At 38.1% G+C, this 16,045-nt stretch overlaps 1 protein-coding gene across 1 annotated transcript in view; it reads left to right on the top strand.

Annotated features, from left to right (window-relative positions):
- The window catches only part of LOC148950767 (uncharacterized), a 38,037-nt gene extending 24,849 nt beyond the window's left edge, over positions 1 to 13,188 (top strand). The window contains exons 4-7 of the mRNA XM_089090384.1: positions 1,030 to 1,254; positions 2,353 to 2,598; positions 10,247 to 10,360; positions 13,183 to 13,188. Of these exons, the coding sequence (XP_088946510.1) occupies positions 1,030 to 1,254; positions 2,353 to 2,598; positions 10,247 to 10,360; positions 13,183 to 13,188 (591 nt within the window). The remainder of the gene's footprint in view (positions 1 to 1,029; positions 1,255 to 2,352; positions 2,599 to 10,246; positions 10,361 to 13,182) is intronic.
- The last annotated feature ends 2,857 nt before the right edge of the window (positions 13,189 to 16,045 follow it).

The raw sequence follows: 16,045 nt of genomic DNA, 5'->3' as shown, positions 1-16,045 counted from the left end.
TGTGTTGGCCAAGTAGAAAGGTTCAATTCCAGATCCTATAAAAATCAGAAGAGGTGTGAGGCAAGGCAACATTCTTAGTCCTGTTATTTTCAAACATGCTATCTCCAAGATTCTGGACTCGACCCTCTCTCCTATTGCATGGCACTGACCTATCTTACTTGGCATACACTGATGATGCCCTTCTGCTCAGTTGATCCAAAGAAGACTTGCAAGAGAACCTGAATCGACTCCTAAGTGACTTTCAATCTATTGGGCTTTCTATCAATATTAATAATTGCGAATTTTTGTCCTTTAATGCACCACAAAGTGATTCTGTCACTCTCGGAAATCATGTTGTCCCTACGGTATCGGAGCTGAGATATCTTGGTATAATGATTGTGGAAACAATCGTTAAAACTAGACAAGCAATTGTTAAGCAAACAACTAAAGCCACTCAATGTGTTTATGCGTCGTTAGTGCCGAATCGCGGACGGTACTCCAGGAAATCTCTTGCCTCGTTTTATTGTTCAGTGTGGTTACCACACATAACCTACCTTGCCGGTGCACCCCACATGCTGTCAGTGAGAGACACTGAAAACGTCAAAAAGTCCTGCTATAAATTTGCAAAATTTTTACTGTACATACCCAAGCGTTATACAAATTCCCGCCTTGATATATATATATATATATATATATATATATATATATATATATATATATATATATATATATATATATATATATATATATATATATATATATATATATATATATATATATCTCGGCACACTGCAGGCTTCTACGCATAGATTCTCACTGTCGCTTGTTATCTAAACACAGACATATGAGGCCATATATGATGTCATTTGTGCCTAAAATAGGGCTTGTACGATTGAAAATCATTCTGAGAGAAAAATCTTGGAGGACACTCCATCCGCCTCGGAAACTCCAGAAATAAAAGATCTTATGTCACTGGCCACAATTAATGTTGTGTAGTTCATATGTTTTTATTTTGGATGGTTTCTTTAATGAAGGAATTTTACCTTATAGGTTAAAATCGTAGGAGAGAAGATGGAGGCAAGAAGCTCGCGGCTGGAGGAACTTCTTGTATCTATTCGTGACGGGAACGTAGAGAGACAAACAGAAGATGCAGAAAAGTTGAGGGCGGCAGCTGCAAGCCTTCTGAGTGGAGAATCGAAGATTAGCAAGGCTATTGGTGAATTCGATAATATTTCTAAAAAGATTAATTCAGAAGTGTTTAGTCTCTCTGCGCAAGTAAGTAACTTATTTTATATTCAATTTAAATGCTGGTCAGAAAGTGACTTATTTTTGCTATGAAAGGAAACAATTTTCAACAATTTTCGGAACTTAAGCAGTTAGCATAGAAAATTATTTATGGTGTGTGAAAGCCGCTTTAGTTAGTCGGACCTTGTAAATACATATGGCTCAGTGATATGGCTTTAAAAAATTTTGAAATGCCGCTATATGTCGATGTGTCAGTCATAGAGTAGCCATAAACACAAGAAAAAAAACTTCTATTTTCATAACGCTTTTTGTTATAACATGACAGTGGAAGTACACAAAGTATTAAATAAGACGAATATATTCGTTATTTTCTGAGCAAGAATATTTACAGGCATCCTTACTAGGGGAGGAGCTAGACAACAAATTAGCCAATTATGCTGGATTAACCGCCATTTTTTGTTGGTTGTATTAACAGAAATAAAACCAACTTAACTCTCTTGTACACCGCTACTTTGTAATCACTTACAGCTACTCTTGTGAACCGTTGTCAAATTACATTAACAGTACTTCCAAATCATAAGATTAAATTATTATGTTTTTAGAGATGAATATTATTTTGTTGCCCAGACTGGGGGTGGGATGGCTATTTCGTATTCGTAGTCCATTACTCGGTAAAAAATATACTAGTGAAACAAATTTATCCCAGAGAAGCAAGAATATGTTTGCAACAGCAGAAAAAAGAAGGTACTTGTACGGAATTAGGTAAACACGCGATGAAATACCACATCGAAATCTCAGAGCTGCTATTGATAAACTGGTTTGTGAGATGTTGCTCACTTCCTGACAAAGATTTAAACTTTAGTTTTTTGTGGCTTAGGGGGGCTAAAAGGTAGCTAGGTTAAGTTAGGTTACATATTTGATATATGCTATGCTTTACCCCCACCCCCCTAATGTGCAAATATATCGTCCAAATTTGTTTCTAAAATACTATACTTGCATCATATATTGTTTTATTTTCATTAGCATCAACCAAACTTCACATCTCCCCTGTTTACCGGATTCCATACAAGTACCAAAAAAACATGGCAGATTTTTATGGTTGCTCTCCAATTTTTGATTTTTTTTTAGGTATCAAGAATCAATAATGACACTGCTGCCATTATGACAAGCGTTCAGTCACTGCATACAAGTTTCGATAATGTTACATCTCTTAATATTGGTCCGGCTTATTCTCCAATTGATCCTTCAGAGTTGAAAGAAATTGACAAAAATGTCAAGACCACCGTCATGGAGCTTGAAAGAGTGGGTAACATCCTTGTAAACAACTCTTTGATGCTCCTAGACATGGAAAAGAAAACTGTAGATGAGTTGAAGGTAAGAATTGCACATAATTTAATAATTTTGTTTCTGTTTGTATTCGCTTTTAAGCACCGGCGGATCTAGAGGAAAATCTTGGGGGGGGGGCCGCGCCGGACACAGGGCGCCAAAAACTGATTATACAGGACTAATTTGATAGCTCTTTATTTATATGAAAACACTGCCAAATATGCTCATAAAGGTAAAACGTAGCAAAAGAAAATAAAAACAGCACCACACTACACAACTAAACTCAATCGGCGAGCTTTTCTGAGAGCGAACATATCGATAGCATCGTCTGTTTTCGGCAGTTCGTCTCTGTAAGTCTGCATGAGTAGTAGAGCCTCCAACCTCTCTTCAGTCATCGTGCTTCGTATTGATGAACATGTCCTGTCAACCTTTGAAAACATTCGTTCTGCTTCACAGGTTGACACAGGAAGCGTCGCGAGAATTGTCAACAATGCGAAGATGTTGGGAAATACATTTTCCTGACAACTGTTCAGCGCTGAAATAGCTGTTTTCGGTTTTTGCACGGTTTCCTTAGACCAATACTTGTTCCAAATCTCGAACTCGGTTTTAACGTCTATCTCCGTACCCACGAGCAGCTCCTTGTACTTTTCGTACCCTGGCTGAACGTCCTCCCAGCGTTTGCCATTAACCACAGCCGGGATCAAAGCTGAAAGTTTTGCAGCATTCGTAAAATGGCAGCTGAACCGCTCCGTAAAATCAAGCAGCATGGCGTCCAGGGCTGGAATAAATGCCGCCATCCTATAATGACTTTCTGGATCCATCTTGGGTACCCCTGTCCGGTATGTAGAACGTGAAGCTATGCGTGGCTGCGTTACCTTGATGGTAGCATCAATCTTTTCGGCCATTTTCAGAAGATCTTTGTAAAGCAGTCTGAATTTGGTTTCGGCATGTGATCGCATATCTTCCAGCATTGCCTTCACGCTGCTAATGAGGGACAAGGCTCTCACGAGGTCACCATCCTTCTGTTGTAGTGACTCGGCCAAAGGTTTCATGATCGACGAAAACGAATTCAGGCAAACCAGTCCTACGAGTGTATCTGATTTTTCAATGCAGGATCGTAATGCATAAGCTCTGCTACTTGCCTCTCGATCGTGCCATCCTTCCATCTCCTGCAGAGCAGAAACGATCGACGGAAGGGAGTCCCAAAACCTGCTGATTGCTTCGTGTCTCTCTACAAATCTCGTGGTACAAAGACTGACGAGTGTCTCTGTTTTAGCTTTGTCCGCGATAAGATGCTTTTTTAGAAGTCTTGTTCTCTTGGCACTTGAGCTGAAGTGAGAAATTGTGTCTCGAACAACGTCTTGGGCATTGTGCAGAATGGGAACTGAAACTATCTTTGAACATGAGAGATTTGTGGCATGGCTCACACAGTGGAAGTAATCTGCCAGTTCACACTGGCGTTTAACTTCAGCAGCAGCACCATTTGTCAAGCTTGCCATGCTAGCAGCTTTGTCGTATCCTTGACCAACGCACTTTGACAAATCCAGATTTGACTTCCTGACCTCACTCAACAGCAGCTTCCCGAGGCTCTTGCCGTCTAGCTTCTCTTCGATGCTTCTACCGTCGTCACTTTCCTCATCTCCAGCGAGTCTTGACAGGGTTTGAAAGGCATCGACAACTGCAAAAGGATCTTCTCGAATCACGTATCCCTGCTCGGTTTTACACACATAACGACAAACAATGACCATCAGCTCCCTGGTCTGCCTGTCTGTTGACTCGTCCGCAAGAAGACACCAAACCGTTGCTTTGTTTGCTTTTCTCACTACTTCAGTTTTAATCATTTCCCCAATTGTTCCAATCAGTTCATTCTGGATCTGTTTACTCGTATATTTGGCGTTGCTCGGTGCATTTTCAAGTAAATTTTTAAGTTGCGAGTCTCCACTCTGAATCCGATACCGAAGTAGGTGGCGGAAATTCCCGTCGTTTACTGCTGTAATGACATCAGAGTCTTGGATATCAAGTTTACCATCATCACGGTCGCCACGAAGGGGGATATTCTGTGCCCCGCAAAGCTTGACAGTTTCAACAACGCTTCTCAAGAGTGCACGGTTCTGCTGTATTTGCTTGACCCTTTCACAGTCCAGAGCATTGCTGATATCTTGATCTTGACTACCGCGCTGAAACGTTGTTAGCAGCGCGGCAGCTTTTTCCTGGCAGTGTTTGTGAAACTGTGCTTCAGCATGGTTTGTCAGCGCACCATCTTTCCCGGTAAGTTTCGAATAGTCTTTTAGCGGTTTCAAGACGAACTTTCCCATTTTTTGCCCTCCGCCGCCTCCAGATAAAGCCGACCATCCTCCTCCGCTTTCGTTGGTCCTCATCAAAACACAAACACTGCACCAAAGGCCTTCGTGGTCTGGATGACGAGTCACTGCGAGCCAAGGATACCGGGCAAGATGTTCGGTATTCAAGCGACGCTTGACTTCGCCACCTTTTCTCTTTTGTGTTGAGACTGGAAGATCAGATTGGTTCTTCGGCTTCCACCTTTCGTTCATAAAAAACATAATTTCTCCAGAAGACAACTGATTTCGCTCTTTCAGCGCTGCTGCAATACCAAAGTCATTCGACGGCGTGAAGTCAGTTTCAGGCGAAAAAATAGCGCTTTGATTCTGCTGCGGGTGCGGGGACTGTGAAATCAGTGTTGGGTTATGTACCACCAAGGTTTGAGTACTGCTTCTTGATCCTTCAGTCAGCTGATCAGTGTGTGTCGTTTCGCCGAAGTTTGTTATGAAGGCCGTCTGTGAAGTGGACGGAGTTGTTGGTGACAGTTCGTTCTCCTGGCTGAATGCGTTTTTGTGCATTCCGACCGTCGACTCAGAGTGGGCATCAGAAGTTGCCGTCGTCTCAACATCTAACAAAAAAGTTTCTCTTTTAAAGTTTGCACAAGACATTTATTGTAAACGTATATACACTTTGTATAATGGCTTGCTTTAGTAGATTTAACTCTCAACATGGAGAAGGCAGAATTAGAACTAAATTTGAAAATAAACTGAATCAGCAACATTAACTTTAAACTCCCCCAACAATCTTGAACTTTCATACCCCAAAACTATTTCTAGGAAACCCGGACTTTAAAATAAAATACCACCCTAAACATCACTAATTTAATTTGTAACCCCAAGAACCGATCCCCGACATATGCTAACAAATATTTTTCAAGAGCTGAAACCTGAAACAATTATCACCGAAGTTTACAAGGCTAAAGAGAGAGCTTTAACTGCAAGAATTTGAAAGATAATTTCAGAGCTGACACAGTGTGTCGGTAAAAATACTGCTTTAAGCCAATATCATAACTGTCAGGCGAGACGAGTGGGCTGGTAAAAATCAGGTCAAACGCTTCGGACAAATTGCATACGAAGAACACTGTACAAGAGGGACCGTATGCAATATATAACAACAAAAGCAGCTGGTACGCGATGAAGCTTGACGAATCAGCCTTATCAGTAAAGCTATCCGAAAATGGGCTAAAGCTAGAAATTAGAAGTGTTGATACCCACTTTAAACGACACTCCTTCCTTATTGTTCTATCTTTAAAAGCTTACCTTTAATCTGATCTTTCTTGGCAAAATAATCAGAGATGTCCCTCAATCCTTTACGGCTTTCCGCCATCATTCTTTGTTTCTTCTCTGTTCTATATTCATGCCCTGATTTTTTTTCCGATCCATTTTAAATGCGTTTCCGTCTAACTGGTCTAACACACGGAGCAAAAATACTCCGAAGGCAGTGGCAGGGTCGCTCGCGCCTAGCCTCCCGCCGGTTGGATCTAACCACCCACGCAACTCCCCAAAGACATGCGTTTCTCGTAAGCATTCACAAAATGTTTTGCTCGTTTAGCACGTCCCAAAAATAAACCCAATAATCATGATTCGTGCAGTGTCGGATTTGAACTTTAGATAATGTGATAAAAAGAAAGTTAAAAATGACGGCGTATCCGATTTTTTTTTTTTAGCGTCGGCCTTAGTTGAATCATTCGCAAAAAAGGGTCGTTTGCACGATGGATGAGAGGGCGCCAGAAAATCTTGGGGGGGGGCCCAGGCCCCCCCCGGCCCCCCCTGGATCCGCCGCTGCTTTTAAGCCTTTTTTTATATTTTGTTTCTGTTTCGGGTTTTTATTTTGCTTCAGTATCTCTCTGTTCCCTTTCGTATGTGGGATTTTTCTTTTGAATAGTATATCCATATCTGAGCTAAGTAACAAATAACTGTAATGAACAAAAAAAAAATGTTGAGTAGTACCCAAAATCTTATAGTTGCCTTCTTCGGTCTCCATCTCTTTTGTTCTTTTTCTTTTGTGCTTCATTTTTTTTATGTTTTATGATTCTTTTTTTCAAGGTGTTTCAGCTTTCTTTTTCAGTTGTGCTTTATTTTTTTGAATAGCTTGTGAATATTGCTACATTTATGGATTAAGATTTTCATTATTTCAAAAGCAAAAGTTAAAACAGAAACTGTTTTGTTTGACCAATATTGTTTGTCAATCTTAGAACTTAGATAAGAAGTGCCCGCAGTGGTGGTATACCACGGACAGTGATGCCAGGTGCCTGACATTAGATAGCGCACCGAGGGAAGCGAAAATGTGCCATAGGCGCATTTTCACTATATATGTTTCGGGATGAGTTCGAAATTTAGGGTAAATTAAATCTTGCAGGGATGAGTGCAAAAAAATAGGCGAAAATTATGTGCTTTTCAGATTACTAGAACTCAAAATTGGTAGAATTCAGTCTTCATTGACAGATTTCCGGCACCATATACCGAAATCTGAAACAGTGAAGCATTTTTCGACTGATTACCTGCGCTTTTGTGGTCGAAATTTTCTGTCCTCAGTTTCTGGTTTGACAGGAAAGATATTTTCCTCAGTTCTCTGGTATGTCAGAGAATTAAATAAAAGCGGGAATTAAAGAAGATCTAAAAAAAAAAAAAAAAAAAAAAAAAAAAAAAAAAAAAAAAAAAAAATACCTGCCAATATCTAAGGGGGTATTTTACTTTACTTTCTGGCTGATATGCTGAATTATTCCCTATCAACAATAGAAATTGTAATTAAAGAACTAAAGAAAGAAATAGGTACTCAGTACAATGGTCTTGCAATGTAGATAAGTTATATAAAAAACGTGGAAGTTAGAGGTGCATTTGACAAAGATAACTAAAGATAGAATTTTCTAATATAGAACTAAAGAGAAGCATGATCCTTGAAGGTAAAATCTCTGCAGAATGTCGTTTATGTAACTAATACCAATTTTTAGTTCTTTGAGAAGTATTCTAATTACATTGGAATTCTAGGATTCAAAAAATAAATGTTTTCAAATTTATTTAAGAAAATGATAAGTCTTGTAGGATTTAAAATACAAATTAGAACGACCAAGTTAAGGATACGAAATTAGGACCGGCCGTTAATAATGCAACTATCTATAAAATTCCAGGCCAAAGACGACGTTCTGACATTTTTCTAATGAGACAGAAGCCAAAGCCAGACATATGAGACAAAACTGTACTTGGCAAGGTCCTTCAACAGTTCCGATTGTTATTTCATTTGTGCTTTCCTTTTAATGAACTTCGAATTAGTTTTGTACATTTTTTAATGATATATTGTATTCATCTTCGGTTAGTATTCAAGATCATTTTCAAAGTTAAATAAAGTTAAACATCAAACCCTCCTTCTATATCACAAAAAAATTCCTTAAGAGTTTCATCTTCATTTTCATTGTCATTGGATGGTGTTTTGATGTCAAACATGTCAAATGTATCTGTTCAGCATAGTGGATGCAGGATCAAAGTCCCTATAACACTTTCCCGTGCAATTTAGCCGAAGTTGGATGGTCATAATAGAGTTAAACATTTTCAGGTGCATCCTGTTTTAAAATTCTTTCTTGAGAAGAATCATGAGAGGAAATCCTCTTTGGGCCAGAAGGCTGCTGCCAGATGAACTTGAAATAAAAAAAGCTAATTGAGCTCTGTCGAACAATAGTCAGCTTTTCCTACTCTTTTCTGTATTTTTTATCTAGATTAGACCAGTTTCCCATATTTAATTTTTCAAGCTAAGGATAATACACGCTTTGATAATTTTAGGTGATCATGGAGCCCAGAATGCGATATGAGAATCCCTACGGTGTTTTTTTTGAAAATTCCATCTGTCCTTATAGACCAAAGTATAACGTAGGTGATTATACTTTGTTATAGACAGATTTCTGAATCTGTCAGTAGCAGTTGTGAGTAAACACAAGACTTTAAGATTTTGGGTTTTGCCAGTTTTATTGTGAAGGCAAAATGCGCCCACTTTATGCCGAATTATTTTTGACAAGCGCGAAATCGGCGCAATGCGCCAATTTAAAGAATTCAATGCGCAATCAACTCAAAAAGCACTCAAATGGCGCAAATGCACACCACCTGGCAACACAGCCACGGAGCTGTCTTGCATCCAGATTTTGTTCTCGTAGACCTTCGACCGGTACATGCGTGTTTTGGTTTTAATGAATGAATTAATTATAAAACGATAAACATACTAACGGGAATCACTAACCATGGCGCCTTTCTTGGTATCAAGGTAAATAAAGCCAAAAACAAAATATATGACGAAGTACTCGAACCTGGTTCTCAGAATCTTTTTTTGCACGACGGAAATCGAAAGATAAGGGATTTTCAGGTATCTGGCTTATGTATCGACATATCGACATACATGGTGGCTGTGAATATGAAGAGAGAGAGAGAAAGAGAGAGAGAGAGAGAAAGAAAGAAAGAAAGAGAGAGAGAGAGATTGAGAGTCATAATATATGTTTAAAAAACTAAAACTGTATTGAAAGCCTATGTTTCTCAAATTTAAGGTCTTAGCTAAAGCAGAGTCTTACAGTTTATCTTCAGACAGATCTAATCCAAAATGGACTTTGAGCGGTCTTTTTCCAATTATATTCAATTGTAGTTCGTGTTTTGAGTCCATTTTTGCCACTGAATGTAAGGTCTGAGCGCATAATTTATGCACCAATACTTTTGGTGTTCCCTTATCTTATTTTGACGTTTCAAATCTGGACACAGAAGCTCACTATGCTTTTAACACTGGATAAGTAAAAAATACTTATAGCAGTATTTTAGCTTAAGCCAGTATCACTAATATGGTCAGTGTTGACGTAACTACGGTTTAAAATTTAAATAAATTTTAGTGGAATTGTTTGAGCTGTTTTAATAACATGAAAACAAATGCAGTCATAAGCATATAATGTGTTTGTATTGATATAATATGAGATTATTTTAAATATAATTTATCATTAAAAGATGACACATCAGATATAAAACTGGGTGAACACTCATGCAAAAATGACATAATTCAGTGTTTAACGTATAATAATACTCCAATATAAAAGTATCTCAACTAGATAGGAATACTCTCACCCCCCCTCAACAAATTTAATAGCAGTAATAAACGAACGCGAACAAAACTAAATATTTTATGAAGAAAAGCTTTAACGCTTAATGCAAGGACTTACAAATAAAGAAACAAATGATGAAACACTTAATACTTCAAGGAACATGCCCTCCTCCGTCCCTGAAGAGACATAGCAGTGATGAAACCTATATAATGCATTGGATAGCTCAATGTCTATCGGATATTGGGTTTGAAATGAAAATGAATAATTTCAAATAATATACGTTTTTTTCAGGACGTAAAAGTTGTGAGCGAAAAATCTGCCAACTCTGTAGCTGCCAATCTGGATCGGCATATGACGGACCTGGCAAAGAAAATCAATGACAGTCAGCAGACTATCCATCACCAGGTATGTAATCAACAGCAGTATTATGATATGATTTTAATAACACGTTTAGTAATATTTTGAATGTTTTTAAAGAAGGGGAAACAGTTATGCCGCACGGCATGTTGAACTGGGTAGATTGCCAATTTTAATTACTATAAGGTCCTAATTTTCTGTAAGACACGGTAACCACGAAACTTGGAACAGGCTGCCGGTAGAAGTTAAAGGTAAGGAGACCCTAAATGGATTACCTGCATTAAGGAGTAGCTTATTTAGCCAGTGTTGCAGAAGTGAAAGAAATTGTTCATTTTAGAGTGCGAGTATTCTTATGAGCGTTAAAGTTGATTTAGTTGTAGATTTAAATAGCTGAGTGTCGGTTTGAGTCAGACAGTGTGATGAACTATCGGTATGGATGGGTTTCAATATTATGTTAAGATGTCACAATTATGGTTCTATATTTTGTAGGGAATACAGAGATAATAAACAGTGGAGATAAACTAATTTTTTTGGAGTATGTGTATAAGAGCCTCATTTTTTTGGAGGGGGGGGGCGGGAGAGGAGTTGTCCAAAAAATGAAAAAATGCGTCTGGGTACGTGTCCAAGCCTCTTTTTAAATATTTGAGTATACCCTTTGATGTCTCAAACCTAAAATGCAAACCTCCAATCTAAACAGATGGTATGGCACATCAATATGAAAACAGGCTATAATCTAAAATTTAAACAAGTTATAATTCTGTGTTACAGCCTTCAAAAATGTAAAAAAACAGTAATATTTCTGACTTATACAAAAAACTGAATAAAAGCTGATCAGTTAAGATATATCTATAGATAATACTTTTGCCAGATTTTTTCTTTAGTGCCTAGAATTGAAAAAAAAAAACTAATGGCTTGGTGATAAATTTTTCGATAGATGTAAGATTGAATTCTGAGTTCTATACCACTGTCATTTGCGTATATCATCCGGTAGTTACATGGAACAACAATTTATTTCTAAATTCTCTTTAAATGTTTCCAAGTGCCACTAGTATTTCCTAAGAAATTCAAGCAAAATGTTGATGGGGCATCACAGACAGTATAGTCACTTAAAGCTGTTAGCGGTTTTGGGTGCTCGAAAGTTGTCTATCTGTAATGATGGGTGCTATTCATTTAATCTCTTAAGGTAAACAAACATGGATTCGGGTAAACAATCAATCCCTCCATATAGGCCAAAAATAAAGATAGGATCTGGGATTGCTGAATGCTTGGATCAAATATTGATTCTATTTGCTATTTTAACAGAAAGTGTAAGAGAAATAAAGTATTATGATTGGTAGAGGGGGCGCGAATGATTCCGTTTCTACCCCTGATATTTGAAGTGAAATATAATCAAGGCCGTATCCTGGGGATTTGAGCCCCCCCAATTTTTTTCCAATGTTTGTCTGACTTAAAAACGTAACAAAATTAATATAAAAGTAGATATGCCATAATATCTCGTGACGGGAGTCCATATATGGGCATAGCCTCCCTAGGGAGAACACGTGGTTAATGGGGTCAATGACCTCTTTTTCCAAGTGTGTCAACAACAACAACATCGACCTTGACATTCGCTGAGAGCGTGCACTTACAACAACAACAACGACCTTGGAACACCTGTGCTGTTGACCTCAATTCACCTATCGTGAATCAATAATTCCCCTTAGAAACAACAAATTAATTCCCCTTTCTTGACAGATCAATCAACCAATGACATCATCTGTCAGACTTTAAAAATTTCAACCTAGAAACGATTCTCCAGGAATAGATCCAAGTCATTAATGTCTTTGCCTCGGAAAAAACTCTATTGGTCAAACTCAAAGGATATTAATAGCCAAAGGCCATGGAAACAATTCTCCAAGAAACATCTTAGCGATGAATTGTTTTAGCACGGGGATCAGGTTTCTTATTAATTTCAAATGCATTAGCGCAGAGATGCCAAAACCAAAAGGAACACGCGGAATTAAGTTTAGGGATTATTTGGGCGAAACTGTTTTAGACAGGTTATGGAACTATTTCGGCGAAACAGTTAGAGATATTTTAAAAGATGATTTTTGAAGAGATTTTAGAAGAGAATTTAATGATGAAACTCTGTGGTCGTTATAATACACAAGTTTCATTTGAACAGTGTTGTGGGGTCCTCTAACCCAACCCCAAAGGGTTCCAATCCTCCTACCCCAACACCGAAGGAAGCCCACGGTCCTCAAAGGTCCCCCCAGCTCCCCAAGGGCCCCAGGCGCCCCCAAAGGCCCACCCAGACCTCCAAAGGCCATCCCCGGGCCCCCCAAAGGCCCATCGAGCTCCCAAAGGACCAACGGGTCCCAAAGGCCCTCCACCGGTCCCCAACTGCCCCCCCGGATCCCCAAAGGCCCTCCCTGTGCCCCAAAGGCCCTCCCTGTGCCCCAAATGCCCGCACTGTGCCCCAAAGGCCCTCCCCCGGCCCCCAAAGGTCCCCCGGACCAGAGAAGCGCTGCCGGGATGCGCCGTGGGCCAGGAAAGCGCCGCAGGATGTGCCGCAGGGATGCGCCGCGGGTCAGGAAAGCACCGCAGGGGATGCGCCGCAGGGAGGCACCGCAGGAAAGCACCGCAGGATGCGCCGCAGGGATGCGCCGCAAAAAAAGTAAACTAAAAAGTAAAAATTTCGAAAGGTTATCCCCCAAACGCCCTCCTCAGACCCCCAAAGGTCCTCCCCTGGTCCTCAACGGCCCCCCGGGCCCCCAAAGGACCACCTAGTCCTCAAGGGCCCCCGGATACCCAAAGGTCTTTCCCCGGGCCCCAAAGAGTCCCCGCTCCATTTTTTAATACTGTTTTATGACTTTATTATATCTTTTCAGAACTAGTTCAAGAACCTATTTTTCAGATCCACTTTTCAGAACAACTTCAGAGCAAGTTCCTTGCTTAATGTCCCTCCTAAACCCATTTTCTAACTTGAAGTACTTATCTTTTTCACACACAACTATACTTTACAGATTTTGATGCCTCAACACAAAGAATTATATTTCAAAAGTAATTTAAGAGCAAGTTACTTCATTAATGACCATCCTAAACCTTTTTTCCAACTTGAAGTACTTATCTTTTTCTACCACAACAAGACTTTACAGGTTTTTGGTTAACTCCACATCAAGAAATACTTTTCAAAGGACATTTCAGAGCAAGTTAATTTCTTAATGTCCATCCTAAACCCATTTTCTAACTTGAAGTACTTATCTTTTTCACCCTCAGCTATACTGTACAGCTTTTTTGGATACCTCAACACCAATAAATAGTTTTCAAATACCATTTCAGAGCAAGTTACTTTCTAAAAGTCACTCCTAAATCCATTTTCTAACTTGAAGCACTTATCTTTTTCACTCAAAACTATAATCTAAAGCTTTTTGGATACCTCAACACCAAGAAATATATTTCAAAAACCATTTCAGAGCAAGTTACTTTCCCAATGTTCCTCATAAACCCATTTTGACACTGGAAGCGCTTGTCTTTTTCACCCCGAAAATATACTATACTCCTTTTTGGATACCTCAACACGAGGAAATACATTGCAAAGATCATTTCTGAGCAAGTTACTTTCCTAAAGTCAATTCTAAACCCACTTTCCAACTTGATGTACTTATCTTTTTTAATCGAAACAATACCGTAAAGCTTTGTGGATGTCCCAAAACCAAGAAATAGTTTTCAAACACAATCTCAGGGCAAGTTTCTTTCATACTGTTACAACTAAACCAATTCTCCAGCTTGAAGCAAATATATTTTTCAACTGAAACTTTACTTATACACATTTTTGGTTTCCCCAAAACTCAAAAATAATTTTCAAGGACAATGTCAGAGAAAGTTACTTTGATAGTGTCACTCTTAAGCCCATTTTGCAACTGGAATTACTTATCTTTTTAATCCAAAATGAAACCTAAATCATTTTCGTTAAAACAAAAACAATAAATAATTTAAAAATAACAATTAAGAGCAATTTAATTTAATACTTTCAGTTCTAAACCAAGTTTCACACTTGAAGCACTTATATTTTTCAATCACAACTATTCTTGACAGCTTTTTGGATTACTCAACACCAATAAATACATTTCAAGACCATTTCAGAGCACGTTAATTTCTTAATTTCATTCCTAAACCAAGGTTCAAACTTGAAGTAATTATCTTTTTCACCCCAAACTATACTTTATAGCTTTTGTGATACCTCAAAACCAAGAAATACTTTTCAAGGACCATTTCAGAGCAAGTTACTTTCTTAATGTCCCTCCTAAACCAATTTTCAAACTTGAATTACTTATATTTTTCAAACACAACTATGCTTCAAAGCTTTTTGGATGCCTCAACACCAAAAAATACTTTTCAAAGACCATTTCAGAGCAAGTTACTTTCTTAATTTCACTCCTAAACCCATTTTCCATCTTGAAGTACTTATCTTTTTCAACCGCAACTATACTCTACAGCTTTTTTGTTACCTCAACACCAAGAAATACTTTTCAAAGACCATTTCAGAGCAAGTTACTTTCTTAATGTCCCTCCTAAACCCATTTTGCAACTTGAAGTACTTATCTTTTTCATCACAACTATACCTTAAAGCTTTTTGGATACCTCAAAACTAAGAAATACTTTTCAAAGACCATTTCAGAGCAAGTTACTTTCTTAATGTAACTCATAAGCCCTTTTTCCAACTTGAAGTACTTATCTTTTTCATAAAAAATAAAACTTACAGCTTTTTGGATATCTCAAAACCAATAATTACTTTTCAAAGACCATTTCAGAGAAAGTTACTTTCTTAATGTCCCTCCTAAACCCAGTTGATAACTTGAATTACTTATCTTTTTCACTCAAAACTATACTTTACAGCTTTTTGGTTACCTCAACACCAAGAAATACTTTTCAAAGACCATTTCAGAGCAAGTTACTTTCTTAATCTAAGTTACTTCCTAAAAACAGGTTTCAACAAGTATTTCTTATCTTTTCACCCACAGCATTGCAGTACACCTTTTTGGTTAAATAATTATCCTAATTAACTACTGTTAGAACTTTTAAGAGCACGTAACATACCAAATGACCCTCCTAAACCTATTTTGCAAGATGAAGTACTTATCTATTTCACCCACAACTTTACTTTACAAGTTTTTGGATACCTCAACACCAAGAAATACTTTTCAAAGACCATCTCAGAGCAAGTTACTTTCTTAATGTATCTCCTAACCTAATTTTCCAACTTGAATTACTTATCTTTTTCCCACTAAACAATATTTTAAAGCTGTTTTTTTACCACAATCCAAATAATTAATTTTCAATGATCATTTCATAGCACGTTACAAACCTAATTTTTCTTCTAAACAAATTTTCAAACTTTATGTACTTATCTTTTTCACCAAAACCAGAACATACAGCTTTTTGGATACCTCAACACCAATAAATACCTTTCAAAAACCATTCATAGCAAGTTAATTTCTTAATGTCACTCCTAAACCCAATTTCAGACTTGAAGTACTTATTTTTTTCATCCGCAACTGAGCGTGTTCCTTTTGTTTGGCATCTCTGCGCTAACGCATTTCAAATTTCTAGGAGACCCTTTCCTACGTTAATCTCTTCATCTCATAAATTTTCCTAGCTAAACTATTAGGGTTTTGTTAGAATATCAATTTATCTCTCCGACTTAAAGCTCCGAGAAGCCGTATTTAAAAATAGAATTTCTATCTCTTTAGA

This window comes from Artemia sp. Qi Xiang Cuo, chromosome 6 (assembly GCF_049724085.1).
Source record: "Artemia sp. Qi Xiang Cuo chromosome 6, ASM4972408v1, whole genome shotgun sequence".
Taxonomy (NCBI): domain Eukaryota; kingdom Metazoa; phylum Arthropoda; class Branchiopoda; order Anostraca; family Artemiidae; genus Artemia; species Artemia sp. Qi Xiang Cuo.
The sequence above is the reverse complement of the archived record's forward strand: the minus strand, read 5'-3'. Positions and strand labels throughout refer to the sequence as shown.